This window comes from Chlorocebus sabaeus, chromosome 11 (genome assembly GCF_047675955.1).
Source record: "Chlorocebus sabaeus isolate Y175 chromosome 11, mChlSab1.0.hap1, whole genome shotgun sequence".
NCBI classification, from domain to species: domain Eukaryota; kingdom Metazoa; phylum Chordata; class Mammalia; order Primates; family Cercopithecidae; genus Chlorocebus; species Chlorocebus sabaeus.
Window position 1 is genome coordinate 104,425,844 of NC_132914.1, and position 22,796 is coordinate 104,448,639.

The following is a 22,796-nucleotide window of genomic DNA, read 5'->3' on the forward strand; positions in this document are numbered from 1 at the left end:
CCAGCTTAGAGCTCTCTCTGGTACCTGCTCATATAGCCAACTATCTACACTTGCATGTTCAATAGATACCCTGATCTTCATATCTCCTAAGCTGACTTGTGGGTCTCCCCCACACCCACCCCGCCTGCATTTTTCTCCATCTCAGTGAATGAAAACTCAGTCCTTCCAGTTGCTCAGGCCAGAAAACATGGAGTCATTCTTGACTTCCCTCTCTCTACTCCACGTCGAGTTCACCAGGAAACCCTGCTGCTTCCTCTCCAAAATAAGCCCAGAACCTTCCAAGCCTTTACCACTCTTTTACTGTTATCATGGTTCATGCCATGATCGTCTCTGGCCTGAATATTAAAATATCTTCCTCACTGCTTTGCAAGCTTACTCCCTTGCCCCACTAATGCTAGAGCTAGAAGCATCCTTCTAAAATGTAAATCTGATTACATCACTTTTCTACTTGAAACCTTGCAATGGCTCCTATTTCATTTGGAGTAAAAGCCAAAGTCATCATAGAAACCTAAAGGTATATCACAACCTCTCCGCTCCCCATCACCAACGCTCCTCACCCTCTCATCCCCAGCTAACAACCTCTCTGACCTCACCTCCAACTACCTCCTTCCTGCCTCTTTCCGTTCCAGCCACACAGGCCTCCTCACTGTTTTGAACACATGAGGCACGCTCCATTCTTAGGGTCTTTGCACTCATTGATCCCTCTGCTTAGAATACTTTCCCCTTGGAAGTCTGCATGGTCCATTCCGCCTTTCCCTCAGGCCACTGCTCAAAGGTCATCTTCTCTATGAACCCCACCTTCACCAACACCACCAAATGAAACTGTAAACAGCACTGATCCAAACTCCTGATCCTTCCCCTGCTATTCTTTTCCCCAACATTCTTATCATTTTCTAACGTAACATATTATTTATTTATTTAAACATTTTTGGTTTGTTGTTCTCTACACTTTGCTGGAATTTAAGCTCCTTGAGGGCAAGGGTTTTTCTATCTTTGTCTCTCCACTGACATATCCCAAATACCTGGAATAGAACCTGCCATCTCACAGGAACTCAACAAATATTTATTGAAATGCCATAGGCACTTGCCATGTGCCAGGCACTCTATGAGTCACTGGAGAAACAGATATGAGAAGACCTGCTCCTTGTCAGCATGGAGTGAAGAGTTTAGAGTGATGTTTCTCAAAGTGGAGTCTGGTAAGTTCCAACATTACATTCACCTGGGGCATTTTTTCAAAATGCAGATTCCCAGGCCTTGTCAAGCACTACTGAATCACAATTTCCAAGAAGGGGGACTGGAGTCTGTATTTTTAATAAGCCTCCTTGGTGTTCCTTCTGTCTACCAGTTGAGCAGCAAGAGTCTAGTGGAACTATGACCCACAGTTCTGGGAAATGGTATTTGTTCCCAAGTTTATTACATCAACTTGGCCAAGTCACTTTACCTACTTGGCCTTAGTTTATTCAAACATCCAGTGAGATTAAAATGTTTAAAGGACACCTTTGGCAACCTACAGAGTAGTGCAGGTATGCCCTTGCTACAGTCCACTGGAGAAAATTTCTGGACTGCTTTGGGTAGCAGTAACCGGCAACAAAATCCTTTATTACATGTACAAAAAGCTATGCTTCTTAAAATTTACAATCTCAATTACTGCAAAGGGGCAAAAGATGTTAACAGTAACCGGAAGGTGCAAATAAGCCCAAAGAATGGATGACAGGGCTTCCCAGGCAGTCAACATGTTTCAAAAGCAGCCTGTAAATGCTGCTCCCTGTTGATTTCTAGAAACTTCCAGGAGCACCAACTTCTGGACATGGCATCTCATATGCACCCATGACCAGCTGGTGGAGTCTGGTCTGTGTGGGAAGTTTGTCTATTGTGGAGGAGTCATGGGGCCATGTTGGGGGAGGTTTGCTGCCACTTTTTAACAGTGAGACCTTAGAAATGTTGGCATCACTGAGCCTCGGTTTTCTACAGCTAGAAAATAGCATAATAATTCATTCATCATTCATGCAAGTACCTGATAAAAGATGAATTCATTCATTCAACAACTTTTAAATTTGGTAAGCATTAGCTGAGATAATGTGTGTGAAGTGACATGCTTATCACTGGAAGCCTCTGGGATTCACAAATATGAGTGGTCATGTAATTTGGAAACCATTTTGTTTGTATCCAAATTTTATTTTGAAAAAATTCAAAACTATAGAAAATTTAAAGAACAATACAACGAACTTTGCCCTTCACCTAAACTATTGTATTAGTCAGGGCTCTCCAGAGGGACAGAACTAATAGGAGAGATGTATTTATCAAAGAGAGTTTATTAGGGAGAATTGGGTCACATGACCACAAGGCAAAGTCCCACGACTTCTGTAAGCCTAGGAGCAAGAAAGTCAGTAGTGGCTCAATACGAGTCCCAAAGCCTCAAAAGTAGGGAAGCCAACAGTGTAGCCTTCAATCTGTGGCTAAAGGCGAACCACTGGTTTGAGTCTAAGGGTCCAAAGGCTGAAGAACGTGGAGTCTGATGTCCAAGGGCAGGAAGCATCCAGCATGGGAGGAAGATGAAAATCTGAAGGCTCAGCAGGCCCGCTTAACTCCACCTTCTTCTGTCTGCCTTTTTTAGCCTTGCTGGCAGCCGATTGGATGGTGCCCACCCACATTAAGGGTAAGTCTTCCTTTCCCAGTCCACTGACTCAAATGTTAATCTCCTCTGGCAACATCCTCACAGACACACCAGAAACAATACTTTGCATCCTTCAATCCAATCAAGCTGACACTTAATACTAACCATCACACCTATCAATTGTTGCTACATTTGCTTTTTTCCATATGTGTACACACACACACACACACACACACACACATTCTTTTGATGGAATCATTTGAAAAGAAGTTGCAAATACCACAATCCTTTGCTTCTAACTACTCAGCATGAATCTCCTAAGAATGAGGACATTCTCCCACAGATATCACACTTGAGCCATTAATATTGCTGCAATGATGTTGTATAGTAACAAAAATTCCAATTTCCTGGAGATGCCCCAAAATGTCTTTAATAGGTTTTTTTTTTTCTTAATTGATCCAGGATTCAAACCATGATCACCCATTGTTTTATTGCTTTTAGTTGCTATGTTTGTATGTCCATTGTGTCTCCTTTAATCTAGAAAGGTGCTACTTTTTATTTCTCCTTCTTATTTGGTCTTTCATGACATTGAGAGGTTTTGTAGCCCAGGACAGTTGTTCTGCAGAATGGTCTGATTGTTTCTTTATGATTAGATTCTGGTGTAAAAGACAGGAATACTGCATAAACGATGATGTCTCCAGAGCATCACTTCTGTAGACACATAATATCTGTTTTTTTTCATTATTAGTGATGGTAATTCTGACCACTTGATTAAGGTGATAGTGCCAGATTTTCCCATTGTAGAGGTTCCTTTTAACCTTTTGTAATTACTAAATAATTCATGGAGTTATCCTTTGAGATGGTATAAATAACCAGTTTCTCAATAACTTTTCACTCAGTGGTTTTGGCATCTCCTCAAAGTTTGTTGCAAAATGGCAATTTTCTATTTCTCTTTGTCCTACAATACGTATTAGTTAACATCCAATCTAGTTTCCCCTTCAATTTTACTTCTTTTTTTTCTCCTCTTTTCTTCCTCCTTTTCTCCTTCCCTTCCTTCCTTTCTCCCTCTTTCCCACCCTTTCCTCCTTTCTTCCCTCAGGTTGGTGGCAGAATCCATTTCCCTGGGATTGTAGAACTGAGGTCCTGTTCTCTTGCTGGCCAATTGGCTGGGAATTACTGTCAGTTCTGAGACTGCCTGCAGATTTTTCTTACCAAAAGGCAGTCTTCATAAGTCCTCTCACAGCAGAGCAGCTTCTTCAAGCCATCAAGGGAGGTAAGTCTCTTTCTAGTAGGCTAAGACAGAGTTATTGAAAACAGTTTTAATAGGTAGATGGTTAAGGTTAGAGTGTATATCTCAATGGTAACATGACACCGCTAACTGGGGAAAAGTTGACTCTAAGTGGGAGGAGAGACTGAAAAAATCTTATTTTTTATGTATAAAGCATACACACACACACACACACACACACACACACACACACACACACACAGAACATAAACTGATAAACAGTATATCTGTTATTAACATTTCATGAGGAATCTAACAAAAAAATGTTTTCAAATGCTCCTTTAGGGAGAGACATAACATCACTGGGTTAGGCCATAAAGCTGGTTTCTTTCAACCACAGTGATGGAAGGTAGGTTTGAGGGTACCCAAAATCATTGATGGGAATCCCTTACACTGATCTCACTCCCTAGAGTTGACCAATGGCTTTCATTTATAGCAGGTGTTCTTACTGCCAGATCTGGACTTAAATTTAAGGGGCAGTGGATGGACTTTGGGTGGAGGAATCTCTGACTTCCTGAACTGTAGGCACAGCGTAGGTACTGATATGGTTTGGCTGTGTTCTGACCCAAATCTCATCTTGAATTTTAACTCCCATAATTCCCACGTGTAGTGGCAGGAACCCAGTGGGAGGTGATTGAATTATGGGGGCAGGTCTTTCCTGTGCTGTTCTCATGATAGTGAATGAGTCTCATGAGATCTGATGGTTTTAAAAACAGAGTTTCCCCACACAAGCCCTCTCTGCCTGCTGTCACCCATGTAAGACAAGACTTGCTCCTCCTTGTCTTCTGCTGTGATTGTGAGACCTCCCCAGCTACATGGAACTGTAAGCCCATTAAACCTCTTTCTTTTGTAAATTGCCCAGTCTTGGATATGTCTTTATCTCGGGTATGTCTTTACCAGCAGTGTGAAAATGGACTAATACAGGTACCTGTGTATGAGGGCTGGTGAAACATAGTCATTAAATCACAGAGCTTGAGTTGGACAACCTGGTTCAACTTCTGGTCTGCTGTTTACTGTGTGACTTGGGCAAATTATTTCACCTCTCCAAGTTTATTAACCATAAAATGGGGATAAAAAATAGTACCAAATCATAGGTTTGCAGTGACAATTAAATAAATAAAGTATCTAGAACAGTGATTGGAACATAGTGTTTAGCAAATGGTAGCTATTATTATGCATGTTTATATTTATGAGAAGACATATATTTATATATGTTTATATTTATGGGAAGACATATTTATGAGAAGTCAATTTTATGCTTTCATAAAATTCTCAAAGGGATCTATGACTCCCAAAAGGTTAAGAATCTCAGAAATGTAAGAACTATTCTTATCATAAACCCGTTAAGTAACATATAATCCTCTCCCTGCTTATCCACATCCAAAGAGCCAACATGTTCTGGCTACTCAATTAGAATATCTACTCACCACTTAGATATATGACCTAGCCCGACCACGCACCATCTCACACAAACGATTTCAACAGCCACCTTCTTCAACCTCCTACTCTTACCACCATTTGATCTCTTAGTTCTCTTTGTCTCCAGTCTTGCCCTGTTTCAATCATCTGGAATTGTGTTGTTTGGGTTTTTTAATCTTTCAAATCCTATCCAATCTTTCTCTCCTACTGCAAATCCTTCAGTGGTTCTCCATGACTTAGGCAAAACCTTTCTGCATGATATAGTTTCTGATCTGACCCTGTCCACCTCTCTTGACTTACAGTCCACCTCTCCCTGTCTCCCACACTATGCTAGAGCTATCGTATGCCCACCCCTCTCCTGCCTCCATGCCTTGCAGGTGCTCTTCTCTATCTGGAATGCCCTTGTCTCTCTGGCAGCAAGTCTCAAACTCAAAGCCTTGCCTGAAATTTCCAGACAGACTTACGTTTATATGCTTTCTCTGTACTCACTTTGAATTTTAAAACAATATTTCCTTGTTTTGTGGTCATTTTTTTTTTCTCTCCAAAGACTGTGAGCTCCTTAAAGACAGGAATCAAATAGTTTCATCTTTCATCTTTGGTGCTGAGTTTACTTAGTATATGTTCAATAAATGTTTATTGGATAAGTGAATTAATAAATAAATTTAAAAATTAATAAAGTTTAATAAGTTGCCCACATTCCTATGTAACTGAAATAGCTGAATCTGGAGTCCAGTGTATTCACACTGGTTTTGATCATAAAGAACAGTAAAACCCCAAGTTTTCTTCTCTTAATCAAAAGGTCAGGCACAGTGGCTCATGCCTATAATCCCAGCACTTTGGGAGGGCAAGGCAGGAAGACTGCTGGAGGCCAAGGCAAAAGGATTGCTTCAGCCCAGGAGTTTGAGATCAGTCTGAGCAACATAGGGAGACCCCATCTCTATAAATTTTTTTTTTAATTAGCCAGATGTAGTGGCATGAAGCTGTAGTCCCAGCTACCTGGGAGGCTGAGGGGGGACGGTCACTTGAGCTCAGGAGGTCAAAGCTGCAGTAAGTCATGATCATGCCACTGCACTCCAGCCTGGATGACAGAGCAAGACCCTGTCTCAGAAAAAAATTTTACAAAAGAGCAATAGGCCCAGAACTTGGAAGTCCAAGGGGCATCTTTCAGAGTTTCAGTCCAAGGTGGACCCAGGGGGTCCAATGACAACATCACCAGTGGTCTCTCTCTCTACCCCTCAGCCCTATTTTCTTCTCAGCTCTTCACCTTTATCCACTAAAGAGGGTCCTTACCAGCAACAGGCTTAGTTCATCCTTACAGCAACATGGTTTTAGAAAAAAACAGAAAACAACTTCTTGCCCTAGCAACCATAGATTAGTTCACTTGATGGCACTCTGATTGGCCTGCTTTGGTCTGAGTCTGCCCAATACACTAATTGTTGTAAGCAAGGAGATGGGGAGTCATGTTTGGCCAAGCCTTAACTACATGTCCACCTTTGTGGCCAGAGGACAAGCAAAGTAATGCAATTAGCAGTCCACTGGTGTCAGATGGGATGTGGAGGTACAGTGACAATGGATAGAGGTTTCTGGGAAGATAGAAGCTGTGTATCTTCACTCTACCCAATGCTTCCTTCATTACTCTATGGAGTTTTCTAGCCAATGATGGGCAGAAAAAGAGAAAACACTTATTTTTACTCCCATGGATACTTTAGGGAGGTGGCTGAAAGGAATCTTGGTCATTGTGCTTTACAGCCAGTTTTAGTTGTATAAATGTGATTGATTTGTGACCTCAGCTCTTTGGGGGAATAAACACATAACAATTCCATTTATTTCATTCACTACCTCTAGTTATATTGTATTAAATCTTCCTCACAGTGTAGCAGATACCTTATCAAGAACATAAACTGATCCAATTATTTTCTTGACACACCAGGCAATTGAAACTCAATTCGGTCTAGTTTAAGACTATGGTTCTGAATGTCCATTTCAAACTCCCAGGCGGTCCCAACTCGAATAAGGGGATTGTGAACTGCTGCTCTTCCTTCTTCTGTCTCTGAGCATTGTATGGTGGGAATGGGGAAAAGCATTGTATGGTGGGAATGGGGAAAACAGGGGAGGACATAAGCAGTACTAGCTCACTTCCTTTCCCCTCCCCTACCTGGGTCTATCCTTGCAGGCAATTGAGAGTTAGGAAGAAGAGATGAGTTATCTGCTGGCAGAGGGTGAGGAGATGCCCTTGGTCTGCTCTGTTTGATGTGGTCCTCTCTGTGTTGATGACATGCATGGTTTTCTAGAGGTAATGTTGAGCCTCATCCTGGCGCCTGCTGCCCCAGATATTCCTGACCCCTCTAATCTTTCTCAATGATCCTTTACCTTGTGGGACATCCATCCTCTTATCAGCTTTGGACATCTTTCTGTCCCCTGCCCCTTCCTTTAGCACTCTGCTACCTTGCATGAAGCCCTGAGAACCTCTGACATCCTCTTTAACATTCTCAAATGGCTGTGGGGAACTAGGCTGGGTAGAAGATGCCTCATTTTCTTCCTAGGCACAAGGCAATAGATGGAATGCTTGCATCCCCCAAAAATCCTTTGTTGAAGTCCTAATCCCCAATATGGTGGTATAATGAGGTGGGGCCTTTACTAAGTGATTATGAATAGAATTTGTACCCTTATAAAAGAGGTCCCACAGAACTGTCTTGCCCCTTCCACCACATGACGACCCAGTGAGAAGACAGCCATCTATGATCCAGGGAGCAGACCCGCACAAGACACCAAATCTGCCGTGATCTTGGACTTCCCAGCCTCCAGAACCATGAGAAATAGATTTCTGTTGTTTATAAACCACCCAGTCTATGGTATTTTTGTTACAGCAGTCTCAGAGGACCAAGACACACATTATGCACAGTCCCATCCCATCTCTCCATACTATTGGGGGCTACTCCAGCTAGCCTCGTGATTTTAGAAATCTCCAGGTAGGAAGTCTTTGGATGCATGCATGCTTCCAACCTGGAGCTGCCACTGATACACATTATGCCTTGTGCAGGCTGTAAAAGAGCACTTCATCTGAATGGACAAATTACCCTTTTCCCTCAGCCCCTATTCTTGCCCTCAGCCAGCCTTCTTAATGAATGGTAAAAATGCACAATCCTATGTTGTGGCCCCCCCCAGATTCCAGGATAGGCACGCCAAGTTCTCCCAAGAATCCCTTCACCTGTGACGGCAGCCCAGGATTTGCCTACTGACTCGGAAGTTCCACAAGCATCCAGGGAGGATGCCAATCTCCACTTCTTGCAAGCAACCCCCTCAGTGATTTTCTTGAAGCTTCATCTTCCTTCAATTTGGTGGGACAGCTGTTCTTATAGTGTGGTCATGGACTCCTGGGGGTCTTCAAGACACTTTCAGGGGATTCACAAGGTTAAAATCATTTTCATAATAAAACATTTGCCTTTCTGACTGTGTTGACTTTTGCACTAATGGTACAATAATGGTAGATGAAACTGCTAGCAGCTCAGCATGAATGAAGGCAGTGGTACCCAAATATACTAGCAGCCATTAGGTTCTTCACCACCACACACTCACCAGTAGGAAAAAAGAATTCCAGTTTCCATTAAGAATGCTCATGGCTGTAATCCCAGAACTTTGGGAGGCTGAGGTGGGAAGATCACCTGAGGTCAGGAGTTCGAGACCAGCCTGGTCAACATGGCAGAAACCCCACCCACCTCTATTAAAAAACAAAAATTAGCTGGGTGTGGTGGCAGGTGTCTATAATCCCAGCTACTAGAAAGGCTGAGGCAGGAGAATCACTTGAACCCAGGAGGTGGAGGTTGCAATGAGCCAAGATTGTGCCACCGCACTCCAGCCTGGGTGACAAAGAGTCCGTCTCAAAAAAAAAAAAAAAAAAGAATGCTTTGATGAAGCAGTAAAAATTATTAAATTTTGTAAATCTCAACCCTTCGAGAGATATATATATGTATACACACATACATATATTTTGATGGAGTATCACTCTGTTGCCAGGCTGGAGTGCAGTGGCGCGATCCCAGCTCACTACAACCTCCACCTCCCGGGTTCAAGCAATTCTCCTGCCTCAGCCTCCTGAGTAGCTGGGACTACAGCGTGCATCACCATGCCCAGCTAATTTTTAAATTTTTAATAGAGATGGGTTTCACCATGTTGGCCAGGATGGTCTCGATCTCTTGACCTCATGATCTGTCCACCTTGGCCTCCTAAAGTGCTGGGATTACAGGTGTGAGTCACTGTGCCTGGATGTATACATCTTAATAACAATATTCCTTGTGATGGAATGGGAAATATACATAAGGTACTTCTACTGCATGCAAAAGTATGATGGCTGTCCTAAGAAAAAAACACTTTGCAACTGAGTTGTAAGCTGAACTGGCCCCTTCTTTCATGGAACACCATTTTTACTTGAAACAATATCAAGAATACAAATTATTGCTCTATCAACTTGAGAGTTTGGCAGCTATTTCCTTGAAAGTGTACAAAGAGAGTCTGTCACTTCCAAAAAAGTAACTGACAGTATTGTTGTCACTTGAAAAAACAATCGGTTTTCAAGCAGAAGTTAGAATTTTTCAAAATTTGCATCTGCAACCATAAGCTTGATAGCTTCCCATACTTAACACTTTTCTAATGACATCACAGGTGACAAAGAGTATGGTTTCTGACTAGTGTAATGAAATGTATCAATTTAGAAAGTCTGCATAACTCAAATAACTAATATTTCCAATTACCAATGGATGATGTTAAAAAAATGGATAAAAAGATCCATTCTGAGTACAAGAAAGACCAATGGATTTCAATATATGAATAGCAAAGACCAGAAATGATTAACATGGTTTCAGATTCTACATTGTAATGCTTAAGAAATAACTATTTGTTAAGTTTTTGTGTAATATCAAAGAATATCCACAGCTACATCAACAGCTATTCAAATATTCATTTTTTTCCAATTACACATTTGTGCAAGGTCAGTGTTTTTCATATTCTTCAATCAAAGTAAATACAACAGATAAAATGAAGAAGCAGATATAAGAATCTAGCAATTTTGGATGAAAGTGGACAGTAGGGTTTTCGTTTTTGTTTTTTGTTTTGTTTTGTTTTTTTGAGATGGAGTTTAACTCTTGCTGCCCAGGCTGGAGTGCAATGGTGCCATCTTGGCTCACTGCAACCTCTGCTTCCTGAGTTCAAGTGATTCTCCTGCCTCAGCCTCCCAACTAGCTGGGATTACAGGTGCACACCACCATGTCCGGCTAAGTTTTGTATTTTGAGTAGAGACGGGGTTTCACCAGTAAAGAGGTTTTTAACACTGTAAAACAATGCTGCTATTCTCATTAATTTTTTGTTTGGAAAGTACAGTTATTTACATTAAAATCTTATTTATGTTAACATGTAATGAGTTTATTTTTATTATTTTTAAATAAGTTAGTAAGTAAATATTTTTAAAGTTCTAGTTTTAATTTCTAATATTGTGAATGTTCACAGGTGCTGTAAACAAAACTCCCTAGAGCTGTCAGTAATTTTTAAACATGTAAAAGGGTCTTGTGACTAAAATATTTGAGAACCGTTGTGCTAGGAGGCGGAGAAGCACCCCTCCCATCCACTGTAGAAGGAAAAGTCTCAGACCCCAAATACGGCAGGACCCACTAGGCCTGTGACTAATTACCCAGACTTCCCACAACCTCTTTCCTCTTGATAAAGAACCAGTTCTGCAGCTTTTAAGAAGTCCTGGGTGATGTCTGACTCAGTTGTTTGTGGGTCTATTTAGAAGGTTGGATATTTGGAACCTTTGTTCAGTGTTAGTTGTCTTTTCCTGGAGCTAGGAACTTTCCCACTCATTACTGTAAAATAATCTTTAATGGTTTTGCAGTATTTTTTATTTCTTTGTGGGAGAGTAGTTATTCTGTCACAGCATTGATTTGGCCTTATTTTAAAATATTCATTACTGGCCGGGCGTGGTGGCTCACACCTGTAATCCCAGCACTTTGGGAGGCTGAGGCAGGCAGATCGCAAGGTCAGGAGATGGAGACCATCTTGGCTAACATGGTGAAACCCCGTCTGTATTAAAAAATACAAAAAGTTAGCCAGGCATGGTGGCACTGTAGTTCTAGCTACTTGGGAGGCTGAGGCACGAGAATCACTTGAACCTGGGAGGCAGAGGTTGCAGTGAGCCGAGATCATGCCACTGCACTCCAGCCTGGGTGACAGAGCAAGACTCTATCTCAAAAAAAAAAAAAAAAAAAGAAAAAAAAATTCATTTTCACTTTGGTGTGACAATACAGAGAAGTCAGAAGATAGGGTGGTATTTTGAGGAGAGCATGGGCTTTAGGGTAGAATCCCAACTTCACCATTTGCGGAGAAACTGTGGGCAAATTATACAACTTTTCTAACCTCATTTTCCTATCTGTAAAATAGGATACAAATAACTGCCTTTCATGTTGCTCAGAGATAAGGTATATAATTCATCTCACACATGATAGCCAATAAAATGAACCATCATCATGATCATGATTATGACCATGATCATGATCATCATCATTATCTTAACGTAGGAGGTGGGAGTTCCTGTTGGAATCCTCTGAGATGAGCAACCTAACCCCTTTTCGGTGCTCTTACTAAGTTTTCAGATTTCTCTCTGAATGCCAGGTAACAGCATATCCACTAGATAAGATGAATTTCTATTATCCTTTCCCCCATTCTGTCATGATAAAGAGGAAATGTTTCCATCATGATTGAAGGGCCATTTTCCCTGAAAAGACTGTTTTTTCTTACCTCCAATTCCTCCAAGACAAACACCCTCCTTTGAACTTACCCCAACTCTAGACCATGGTGTGGGCCAAAATGGACCCCAAATAAACCACCACTGGGTACCATGTTTGGCCAGTAGTGGAAAAAATAAACAGCTGGTTGAATTTTATAAAGTAAGATTGCTAAATAAAAAACGATGTGAAGCTGCAAAGACTGTTCTCGTGAGTATTTTTCTTTATTTTTTTAGATAAGAGCTCCAGGAGGCGATTTCATGCATGAAAATGGTGTGTTTCCTCACGCTGCTAAAATCGAAGCCCTGGGTCCCTTTCATAGCAGAGGGAGGCAGATTAATGAGTTGGGGGGACGTGGCTGCTGCCTCTCAGCAGCTGGCTCAATTACCTCTCCTGTTCAAGCTGTGCTTTGGGTCTTGAAACACAAGCCTGGTGGAATTTTAACCTTGCTGGAGGACTTTGTTCCTTCACTGAGGCTGCCTACTTTTAGCTTGAATATATCCTTTACTTCTCATAGACGGGTTTGCTGGAACCATGGGTGTGAGGGAATTACCCAGTGAGTGCCCTTTTAAAAACAAGGAAAGTAAATGAGATCATGAGGATAATAACAAATGAGAAGCTCTGGGAAGATAAATAAGGCCCATTTGGGGAAAGGATATTAGTAATATGTACTTTTGTTCTAAAGAAACATTTTGGTGCGAGAGGCAACCTGTCCAAAGAGCTTGGTCAGAAATCATCTGAGAGCAGGTAACAGAAACCCACTCAGATTCATTCAAGCAAAATGTGTATTTAATACAAGGCATTAGGTATACCTTATGATCCCAAATGCATACAGGACAGCTGAGAATTAAGAGGTTTCGATCTCTATGGCTAAGTGTAGGGTCCTAAACCCTGGTTGCCTGGCTTCAAATTCTGGATGTATCACTTATACAATATGATTGGACAAACTACTCATCACTCTGTGATCCATTTCTTCTCTCTGTAAAGCAGGGAAAATAAGAGAACTTACATCTTAGAATTGTTGTAAAGTGAGTATATATATGTAAAGTGTGCAAAATGTGCCTGAAACATATTAATCTCTTCATAAATGTCAGCTATCAAAACTTTCATAACAGCTATCTTACTTCAGACCAACTTTCCTACTAAGGACAAATAGAAAAGCTGTATGAAATTTTAAAAATTAATTTTAGGCCAGGCTCAGTGGCTCAAGCCTGTAATCCCAGCACTTTGGGAGGCCGAGGCAGATGGATCACTTGAGGTCAGTAGTTCAAGACCAGTCTGACCAAAATGGTGAAAGCCCGTATCTACTATAAATATAAAAATTAGCTGGGTGTGGTGGCGCACACCTGTAATCCCAGCTACTAGGGAGGCTGAGGCAGGAGAATCACTTGAACTCGGGAGATGGAGTATGCAGTGAGCCAAGATCATGCCACTGCACTCCAACCTGGGTGACAGAGCAAGACTCCATCCCAAAAACAAAAAATAAAAAATAAAAATAATTTTAAAGACATTGGAGAACTGCCAAGGCTGGGAGGACTTAAGAGCCTAAGATCACAGAGAGAAGGGAAGAAAAGAGCTGTGAACCTGACGTTCTGTGTTGCTTTTCCCCACAAGGCATCTGCTAATTGACAAGGAGTACCTTAGATACCCAGAATCTGTACAGAAAAGATTGAAAGGTGAAGAGTTGAGCATCTCTATTGGCACACTTATGGAGCTAAAGGAGACAAAAATTGGAGTTTAGGGTCAAGAAAAAGGAACCATGACATTTACTCAGTGTTTTCAGGTGGAACTTTCAAGGGTTATAATCTAGAAATATGGATTAACTAGAAATGCAACAACCCTCATAAAGACTAATGCCCAGTTTTGAATCTGTTCATTCATTGACTTAATTAAGGTGAGTCAATCTGCCTTTACCTAGTTACTTGCCAGAAGCAATAGTTAATAATCTTTGGAGGAAGATAACATAATCAACAGCCTGATGTATAATATCTCATATTAAATCTAAAATTACCAGATTCACCTGCAGATAAGACAAAATGTCCAACAACCATGAGGAAGAGAAAGCCAGACAGTATAGAGAAACCAATAGAAAATAAAGATACTGGAGTTAAAATAGACTTTAAAATAACTGTCATAAGTGTATTAAAGAAATTAGATGGTGGTATGGTAGTTTTCAGCATGGAATATAGAACTATTGAAAATGATCATATGAAAATTCCAGAACTGAAAAATACAATATCCAAAATAAAAAACTTGACATACGAAGTTATCATTAGATTAGAAAGAGCTGAGATAGGATTAGTGAACTGAATAATTTGTCAGAAGAAAACATCTGGACTAAAGCATGGAGTGACAAAAGAATGGAAAATATGGACAAGAACCTAAGAAACATGTGGGACAGAGTGAAAGTTTGAACAAATAAGTAGTTGGAGCCCCAGAAGAACAAGAGGAATAGAATGGGGGAGAAACAATGTATGAAGAGATAGAGGCTGAAAATTTTCCCAAACTGATCTGTTTTTCCAAAACAGATCAATAGAATGGGGGAGAAATGATGTATGAAGAGATAGAGGCAGAAAAATTTCCAAAACTGATCTGCATTACAGATTCAAGAAGTTTTATGAACTCCAAAGAGAATTAATAGAACAGAAATCACACATAGGTACATGGTAGTGAAACTACTCAAAAATCAAAGAAGAACATATCATCTTAAAGTCAACTGAAAACAATACACATTACCTTTAAAGAAGAAATACTAATTTGACATGATTCAAAAAAAATGGGGGTTTAACTATAGCTAGGCAGCCATGTGGGGTTGCTTATGGCTGTAATCCCATCACTTTGGGAGGGCGAGGTGAGTGGATCATCTGATGCCAGGAGTTTGAGACCAGCCTGGTCAACATGGTGAAATCCTGTCTCTACTGAAAATACAAAGATTATCCAGGTGTGGTGGCGTGTGCCTGTAATCCCAGCTACTCGGGAGGGTGAGGCAGGATAATCTCTTGAACCTGGGAGGCAGAGGTTGCAGCGAGCTAAGAGCGTGCCACTGCACTCCAGCCTGGATAATGGAACGGGACTCTGTCACACACGCACACAAAGAAAGGAAGAAGATAAGTGACTGATATCTTTAAAGTAATGAAAGGTAGTAGTTATGACTCACACTTCTGTACCCACTGACAATAACCTTTAAAATAAAAGTGAAATGAAGACATTTACAGACAAGTAAAATATGAGAGAATTCATAATCAGCAGATGCTTCCTAAAAAAATACTAAAGGGAGTTCTTGAGGCTGAAAGTAAACGATACACTGTGAAAGCATGGAAATACAGGAAAGAACAAAGATTAATGGAAAGCATAAATATGTGGGTATATCCACATTAACATCGAACATTTATAAAACAGCTATATTAATATATATGTGGTTTAAAATATTTTTAGAATTAAAACATATGAGGGTATGAAGTATTCATTTTCCTTGAATTGTCCAGGAATTGGCAAATTTTTTTCACTGATATTAGGCTTGGCTGAGTCTATCTGTGCAGTTGTCTTCAGGGCAATCACTGAAAAGAATAGTTAACAATAGGTAAAACCTTGTTCATGGTAGATGGAATTATTGAAATATATAATTAATCCAAAATAAGGCAAAAAATGTACAAAAGGGAACATAGAACAGATGAAATAAAGAGAAAACAATTAGCAAAATAACAAAATTAACCCAAATATGCAGATAATTCCACGATTTGCAAGAAGACTTAATACTCCAATTTAAAGTCAAAGATTGTCAAACTGGATAAAAAATGAAATAAAACCATATTCTTTTTACAACATACACTTTAAATACTAAGATACAGAAAATTGAAAGTAATAGGATAAAAGAAAGTATATCATGTAATGCCAACCAAAAGAAAACTGTATAGTTATATTAACATCAGATAAAGCAGACTTTAAGGCAAGAAGAATTGTAAGAGATAAAGAGAAGTGTTTTAAGATGATTAAAAGGTCAATCCACAGGAAAGTGGAAATATTCTAAGTTTATATGAACTTATTAACAACACCTCAAAATATATGAAGCAATAAATACAGAGTTAAAAAGAGAAACAGCCAAATCCAGAAGCATATTTGGAGATTTTAACATATCTTTCTCAGCAACTGATAGAACAAGCAGGCAAAAAAGTCAGCATGATTATAAAACATGGCCTAGTTGATATATATAGAGCACTACACCTGACAACTGCAGAATACAGACTGTTTCCAAGTGCACATGGACATTTACCAAAATTGACCATGTACTGGGCCTTAAAGCAAATCTCAACACGTTTTAAGGGATTGCAATAAACATGTTTTCTGACCACAGTGGAATTGAGCTTGAAATAAATAACGATGGGCCACTACAGTGTCTCTAAATATTTGGAAATTAAGCAATATACTTCCAAATAATCAACAATAAAATCACATTGGAAATCAGAAAGTTTTTAGAATGGAATGATTATGAAAATATGACATATCAAAACCTGTGGTCACAGCTAAAGCAGTGCTTAAAGAATATGTATAGCTTAAAATGCATATGTTGGAAAAGAAGAAAGGCTGCAACTCAATTATTTAAGTATCTCTTAGGAAGTTAGAAAAATATCCAGCAAGTAAAACCTATAGAAGGTAGAAGGAAAAAGGTAATATATATAAAAGTAGAAATTAATAACATTGAAAACAAATGTACAATAAAGAAAATCAACAAAACCAAAAGTTATGTTTTGAAATGACTCATAACATCAATAAATCACTTGCAAAAGAAGAATAAAAACAGGAAAATAAAAAAAGAGACAGATTTTAGAAATAAAAAGGAAATATTATTATAGGTCCTATGGGTATTAAGAATAAATTAGAGACTGTTAGAAACAACATAAGTCTATTTTTAAATTTGGAAATTTAAAGAAAATGAATAAATCCCTAGGAAATCAAACCTTAACAAAACTGAGACATGAGAGAATGAGAAATCAGAAAAGCATTCTATCAATAAAAGAAAATTTAAAAGTCTTTCTATACAACCTCTTGGGAAAACTTTTTTGCAGTACTGTAAAGCTGAATGTATTCACACACCCTAAAATCCTGCAGTCTCACTTCTAGGAATATATACTCAGCATAAAGGAAAGTATATGGACACCAAAAGACAGGTACAAGAATAAACATAGCAGCATCATTCTTAGTAGCAAATGAGAACAATCCAAACACATATCAGCAACCGAATAAGTAAATGAAAAATGGTAAATTGATTCAATAGGACACTATATAGCAATGAAAGTGAATGAACTATTTCTACATGCAATAAAATGGATAATTATAAACATAATATTGAGGGAAAGAAGCCAGATGCAAAAGAATATGTATGATGTGACTACATTTATGTAAAGTTCAAAAATAGGCAAAGTAATATGGGATACTGGTCACCTTTGAGAAGGATGGAGGGAGTGGTTATTGTAAGGGTGTGTAAGAGATGCTAGCAATGTTCTGTTTTGATCCAGTTGGCTGTTACATGGATGTATTTATTCTATGATTATGCATTTTAATATATGTATATTATACTTCAATAAGAGTTTTATTTTTAAAAAATTAGCTATTATTACTTTGGTTGTTATAAGAAACTATGAAGGAAAGCTGTCAGGAGCCAAAGCAACTTGGGTGGGTCCATACCATAATCCTACTTCCTTAGACTCTCTTGCAATTATTTGTGGAGCCTGGAACAAGTGTACAAACGGAGGCCCAAATACCATCTATAAAAATACTTTAAAGTTATCATTCAGGCTAAGAGACTGTTCAATAAAATATGTCTTTATCTACCTACTTAGACAAATATACTTTTATAATACCCTGGAAGGCCAGGTTTGAATTTAGAATTCTCAGTTTCAGAGCTGTAAAATGATGGCCTGGACAGAGGCAGTTCCCCAGCCCCAGCCCATGGCCCTCTCTTCCCAGTTCTGGCTCTCTGCAATGGGCCTCACTTGCATTTCTGTGGATATGCCATCCTGCACGTGCAAGCTCCTTCACATCCCCAGCAAACTGCTGCCCTGTGGCCACCCCTTGGGTCCAGGGACACATAAACCAGCAGTGTGACCCAGCCTGGGGAAGAGACATCTGAAGCAGCAGCCTGCACAAGCTCTAGGAACAGATTCAGGGACATTTGGGCAGGGAGTACGGGGTCACGGATGACAAGAGCATGGTGTGAAAGGGTGGAGTGCAGGCCCCAAGTGGACATGTCCTTAGCCTCAAGGAGTCCCTGCTCTGGGTGGAAGGACACAGGAAACGGAGGGTAGAGCAGACCAAGGGGCAGGGTCTTTTGCCCAATTTCACAAGAAATTCTGTATTGTCTTTTAAAAAATCAACGATGCCCTTTCGGCCATTAGAAAAAGAAAGAGACAGAGGGAGACAAAGAGAGATTTTTAAGTAGAATGGGTGAATTCCACTCAGTGAACATATGTCCTGTACTACGTGTGATATGAAAGCTAAAAACCTCCATCAGAATATATCCTTATCATGAATGTGGGGTTTGTGTGTGTTTTTTCTCACAATGGTATCCCTAGAGCTTGGTGCCTTAAAAATCTCAATAAATATTTTACTAATAAATCACTCCCTGATAACTGTTCCCTCAGTTATCAGATGCCCCCTGCTTCTCACAGCATGTGCATCTTGCTGGTGCTGGTGTTCAAAGCACATGTATTTTGAACAATATTGAAAAAGGAATGAAGCCTGGCCCGCCCAATGGTCCTCTCTAGCACATTACAGAGATTGGCCTTTGGAGCTAAAAGCTGGACAGAATCTCAGTGATCCTGTAGGCCAGGGTGTCAGAGCATCCAAGCACCCCAGAAGCTGAATGTGAATGTCTGAATAAGGGCAAATGTTCATTTTTTTGAGGAGATGCACATAGCTTTCATGAAAATTTCAAAGGTGTCTATGACTCCGAAAATGTCAAGAGTTCTCAGTGAATCCTCTTATTTTATAGATGATGGTTCTATGGCACAGAGAGGTGAATTCAAGTTCACTCTGAGCTCTATTCAAATCTACTGTTGCCTGAAGCTTCCTTCCACCACCTTATAGCAGAACTCATGCCCTCGGTTAGGGTGGGATGGGGGAGACTGTGAAGCTCTCCTTTGCAAGGGCTCTCAAATTTAGCCACGTGTTAGAGTCATCTGGATTTCTGGTATAGAAGGTGATTTTAATGTGTAGCCAGGGTCAAAACCCACTGGGTTAGAATATTTCACTAAAAAGTGTGTAATGGGGGTTGTGGGATGGAGTTTGAGTGCCAAACTCTGCTCTGAGTCTCCTAGCCCAGAATGCTGACTACAACAGTCTAGAGTTTACAAGGAAACAGATCTAAATGAAAAGCAAGTTCCACTTTGTTAGTGGATGGGCAGGTACTCAATGACCTCATCACCACTCATGACCTCATCCCTGGCACTCAGATCTGGACCACTTGACTTCAGCTGGGAAACTGAAGTAGGGTTTCCCATTTCTTTCCCTCCAAAAAAATAGCATAGCTGGTAGTATGTAACCCACCTGGCTTACCTAGGCATGCACAGGTGAAGATGCTGCACAAAGATGTGGGGAGAATGGCTGGACCTGTGGGGTAGAGCTGCCTCACCTCCATCACACACATGGCTACATGATCTCTTACTTTACCAACTGTACAGAAGAGAAATAGAAGGAAAAGGAGGTTGCCTGAGTCACATCCCAGACCTTCTTTGATGGTAGGGGAAGGGTAGGAAAGTCCTGAGTTTCTACAGGAAGGATAGAGTGGTCTTGACCATGGCAACCTTACTCACTAATGAAACGTAGTCCAATCAATATCTCAAGTTCATTAGATTAGCAATTCATCTCCTATTAGATGAGAGATGAGGAGGAAGTGGAAATTAGAAAGGAAAGAGAGTGGCCTGGCATGAGAGTGAGAAGAACATGTCACTTCAACTGCAAAGAGACAATTACAATGCAGTGATGAGAGTTAAGGTCGGGGTTTCCTGGGGCCATAGTGGAAAGATCTACTAACCTCATGAGGCTAAGAGTTAGTGGACAGTTTTGTGGAGGAGGCGACACCTTCAGCTGAATCCTAAAGAGTGGAAGTTTTCCAGATGGATAGGGGAAGGAAAATTAATTTTCACACATATTATGGCATAGAGGTTCTAGTAGCATGGTATTTGAAAGAACTGTAAGAGTTGACTATGCCTAGAATATAGATTGCGCAAAGAAGGTATATTTGTAATGGGTTATTAAAATATAAGAGGCATATCAACCATTCAGTGAGTATTGTTTAGGATGAATAAATTACTTAGCTGGCCCCCAAATTAAAGACATTCTTAATTTTCTTGATTTGGAAAAATTCTACTAATTTTGACCAGTTTCTCTTTATTCACTAGAATCTGGATATTTTTTAAGGATAGGATTGCATTGAATTTGAGTCAGTAAGAGCCATAAATACAGCATCTGACTTCTTACAAATTCTGAATTCATGTATTAAATAAGCTTTCTGAGCTTGAACCTCCACAGGAGAATCTCAGAATGACTAAAAGTTAACAAATTGGCCCTGAATAGACACAGCATCAGAAGTGAAGGTGTCTTGTGCAGTTACAGACAAAGTGTTTTGGGATCAACTGTTGATTCAAACACTGGCCAAGGTCCCTCAGGGAGAAGTGTAAGGTGTTTAGAGCCAGGCAGGCCTGGGTTTCACTCTTAGCTCAACCATTATCAACCAAATGCATATAGGCAGGTCACATTGCCACTCTAAGCCTTGATATCCATATTAATAATGTGGAAGTGATATCTATTTCAATGAATTGTTAAGAGGATAATCTGAAAAAATGTGAACAAACTGTCTTGGTGAAGGCTATTTTTATCGTAAGGAACAGGAAAGCACTTAAACTAATTCAACTGAAATCAAGGAATAAGAAATGAAATATAGCATCCTCAGGAGACAAACCAGGAACCAAATTGTTGGAATCTAGGCACATGTGCCATCTCCCAGGAGCTACTGAATCTTTCTTACAACATCCTGTGTATTTCTCTGTGTACATTTTCCCTTTTCTATGCTGTGCGGACTGATCTCAGCTTTCTTCAGTTCCCTTCTACCTCTCAGTATTTCCCACTCTGGACTTTTCTACACTCCAGCTTTCCATAGGAAGTCCACTGGGTTAGTTTTTCTGTGTCCTAGTGCCATGTTTCTGGGAGATGAACTGGATCAACTGAGCTTAGATCCAGCGTTCACCCATGGTCCAGTGATCCGTGACCAGGATGTGAGACTGGACAAATGGCACAAACATGGCTCCAGGCCCACCCTTTCAGCCCTGTATGGAGATGATTCCTAGAGAGAGGGCCTGCAGGAGAGCAAACACCCCAAAACATATGAGCTGCAAGCACCTAGCACAAGTAGGAGCACAAAAAATACTAGCTTCCATCCCTCCCCACTCTCCTAATTCTAACAGAGCAGGTTTCCATGAGGAGCCCATACACAAGCATGATTGTTCTATATTTTTACCTTTGCTTGGGCTATACCTCTTATTAAGAATATCCTAATTCCACCCAAGTACTAACCAGGCCTGACCCTGCTTAGCTTCCGAGATCAAACTTGATCAGGCACATTCAGGGTGGATGAAAATCCTTACTTTGAAAATAAAGTTCTCTCCAAAGAATTTCATCTGAATGAGAATGGTGATCTATCTTCAAATTCCACTGAAATCAAATGGAAATCTGGAAAGGATTTGACGAAACGTTCAAGTCAAATGCAGAAGAAAGACAGCAGAAAGAGGCAGCATGAAGAACCAGAGAACTTCTTTACCTGGTTTATTGACCATTCTGATGCAGGTGCTGATAAGTTAGGAGAGGTCATTGAAGATGACATTTGGCCAAAACCATTACAGTACTACTTGGTTCCTGATATGGATGACGAAGAAGAAGGAGCAGAAGATGATGATGATGATGATGAAGATGAGGAAGGATTAGAAGATATTGATGAAGAAGGGGGTGAGGATGAAGGTGAAGAAGATGATGATGAAGGAAAGGAAGGAGAGGAGGATGAAGAAGATGACTAATAGAACACTGATAGAGTCCAACTTTCCTTTTTTAAAAATTTTCTCCAGTCCCTGGGAGCAAGTTGCAGTTTTGTTGTTGTTGTTGTTGTTGTTTCCCCTCTTGTGCTCAGTCACCCTGTTCTTGAGGTCTCTTTTCTCAACTTATTTTGGGGGAAATACCTTGAGCAGAATACAATGGGAAGTCTCTACCCCTTTCTGCTCGAAATTCATTTTTATTGCTTACTATCTGAATAAAAACTGTATGGAATCAACACCACCGAGCTCTGTGGGAAAAAAGAAAACCCTGCTCCCTTTGCTCTGCTGGAAGCTGGAGGGTGCTAGGCCCCTGTGTAGTAGTGTGTATAATTCTAGCTTTTTTCCTCCGTTCTCTGTTTGTTGGGCTCAGAGAATACACTGTGTCTCTATGTGGATATGGACAGTTAGCATTTACCAACATATATCTGTCTACTTTCTCTTGTTTAAAAAAAGAGAAAGAAATTTTAAAAAATGGGGTTTTAGAAGGTCAGCAAAGGGTGGGTTTGAGATGTTTGGGTGGGTTAAGTGGGCATTTTGACAACATGGCTTCTCCTTTGGCATGTTTAATTGTGATATTTGACAGATATCCTTGCAGTTTAAGATGATACTTTTAAAATAAATTA

General features: G+C 40.1%; 1 protein-coding gene across 1 annotated transcript; it reads left to right on the forward strand.

Annotated features, from left to right (window-relative positions):
- The first annotated feature begins 1,105 nt into the window (after positions 1 to 1,105).
- LOC103239523 (testis-specific Y-encoded-like protein 2) lies at positions 1,106 to 22,512 on the forward strand. Its single transcript, XM_073021312.1, has 4 exons — positions 1,106 to 1,196; positions 2,615 to 2,656; positions 3,714 to 3,887; positions 21,704 to 22,512. The coding sequence occupies exons 1-4, from the start codon at positions 1,106 to 1,108 to the stop codon at positions 22,156 to 22,158; spliced, it is 762 nt and encodes a 253-aa protein (XP_072877413.1). The 3' UTR covers positions 22,159 to 22,512.
- Positions 22,513 to 22,796: the final 284 nt, after the last annotated feature.

Excerpts from the sequence above, each read along its gene's own strand:
- LOC103239523 (XM_073021312.1), top strand. The coding sequence starts at position 1,106 with ATGAGTCACTGGAGAAACAGATATGAGAAGACCTGCTCCTTGTCAGCA. Across the intron at positions 1,197-2,614 it reads GTTTCTCAAAGTGGAGTCTG|CCTTGCTGGCAGCCGATTGG; the intron begins GTAAGTTCCAAC and ends TGCCTTTTTTAG. Across the intron at positions 2,657-3,713 it reads GGTGCCCACCCACATTAAGG|GTTGGTGGCAGAATCCATTT; the intron begins GTAAGTCTTCCT and ends TTCTTCCCTCAG.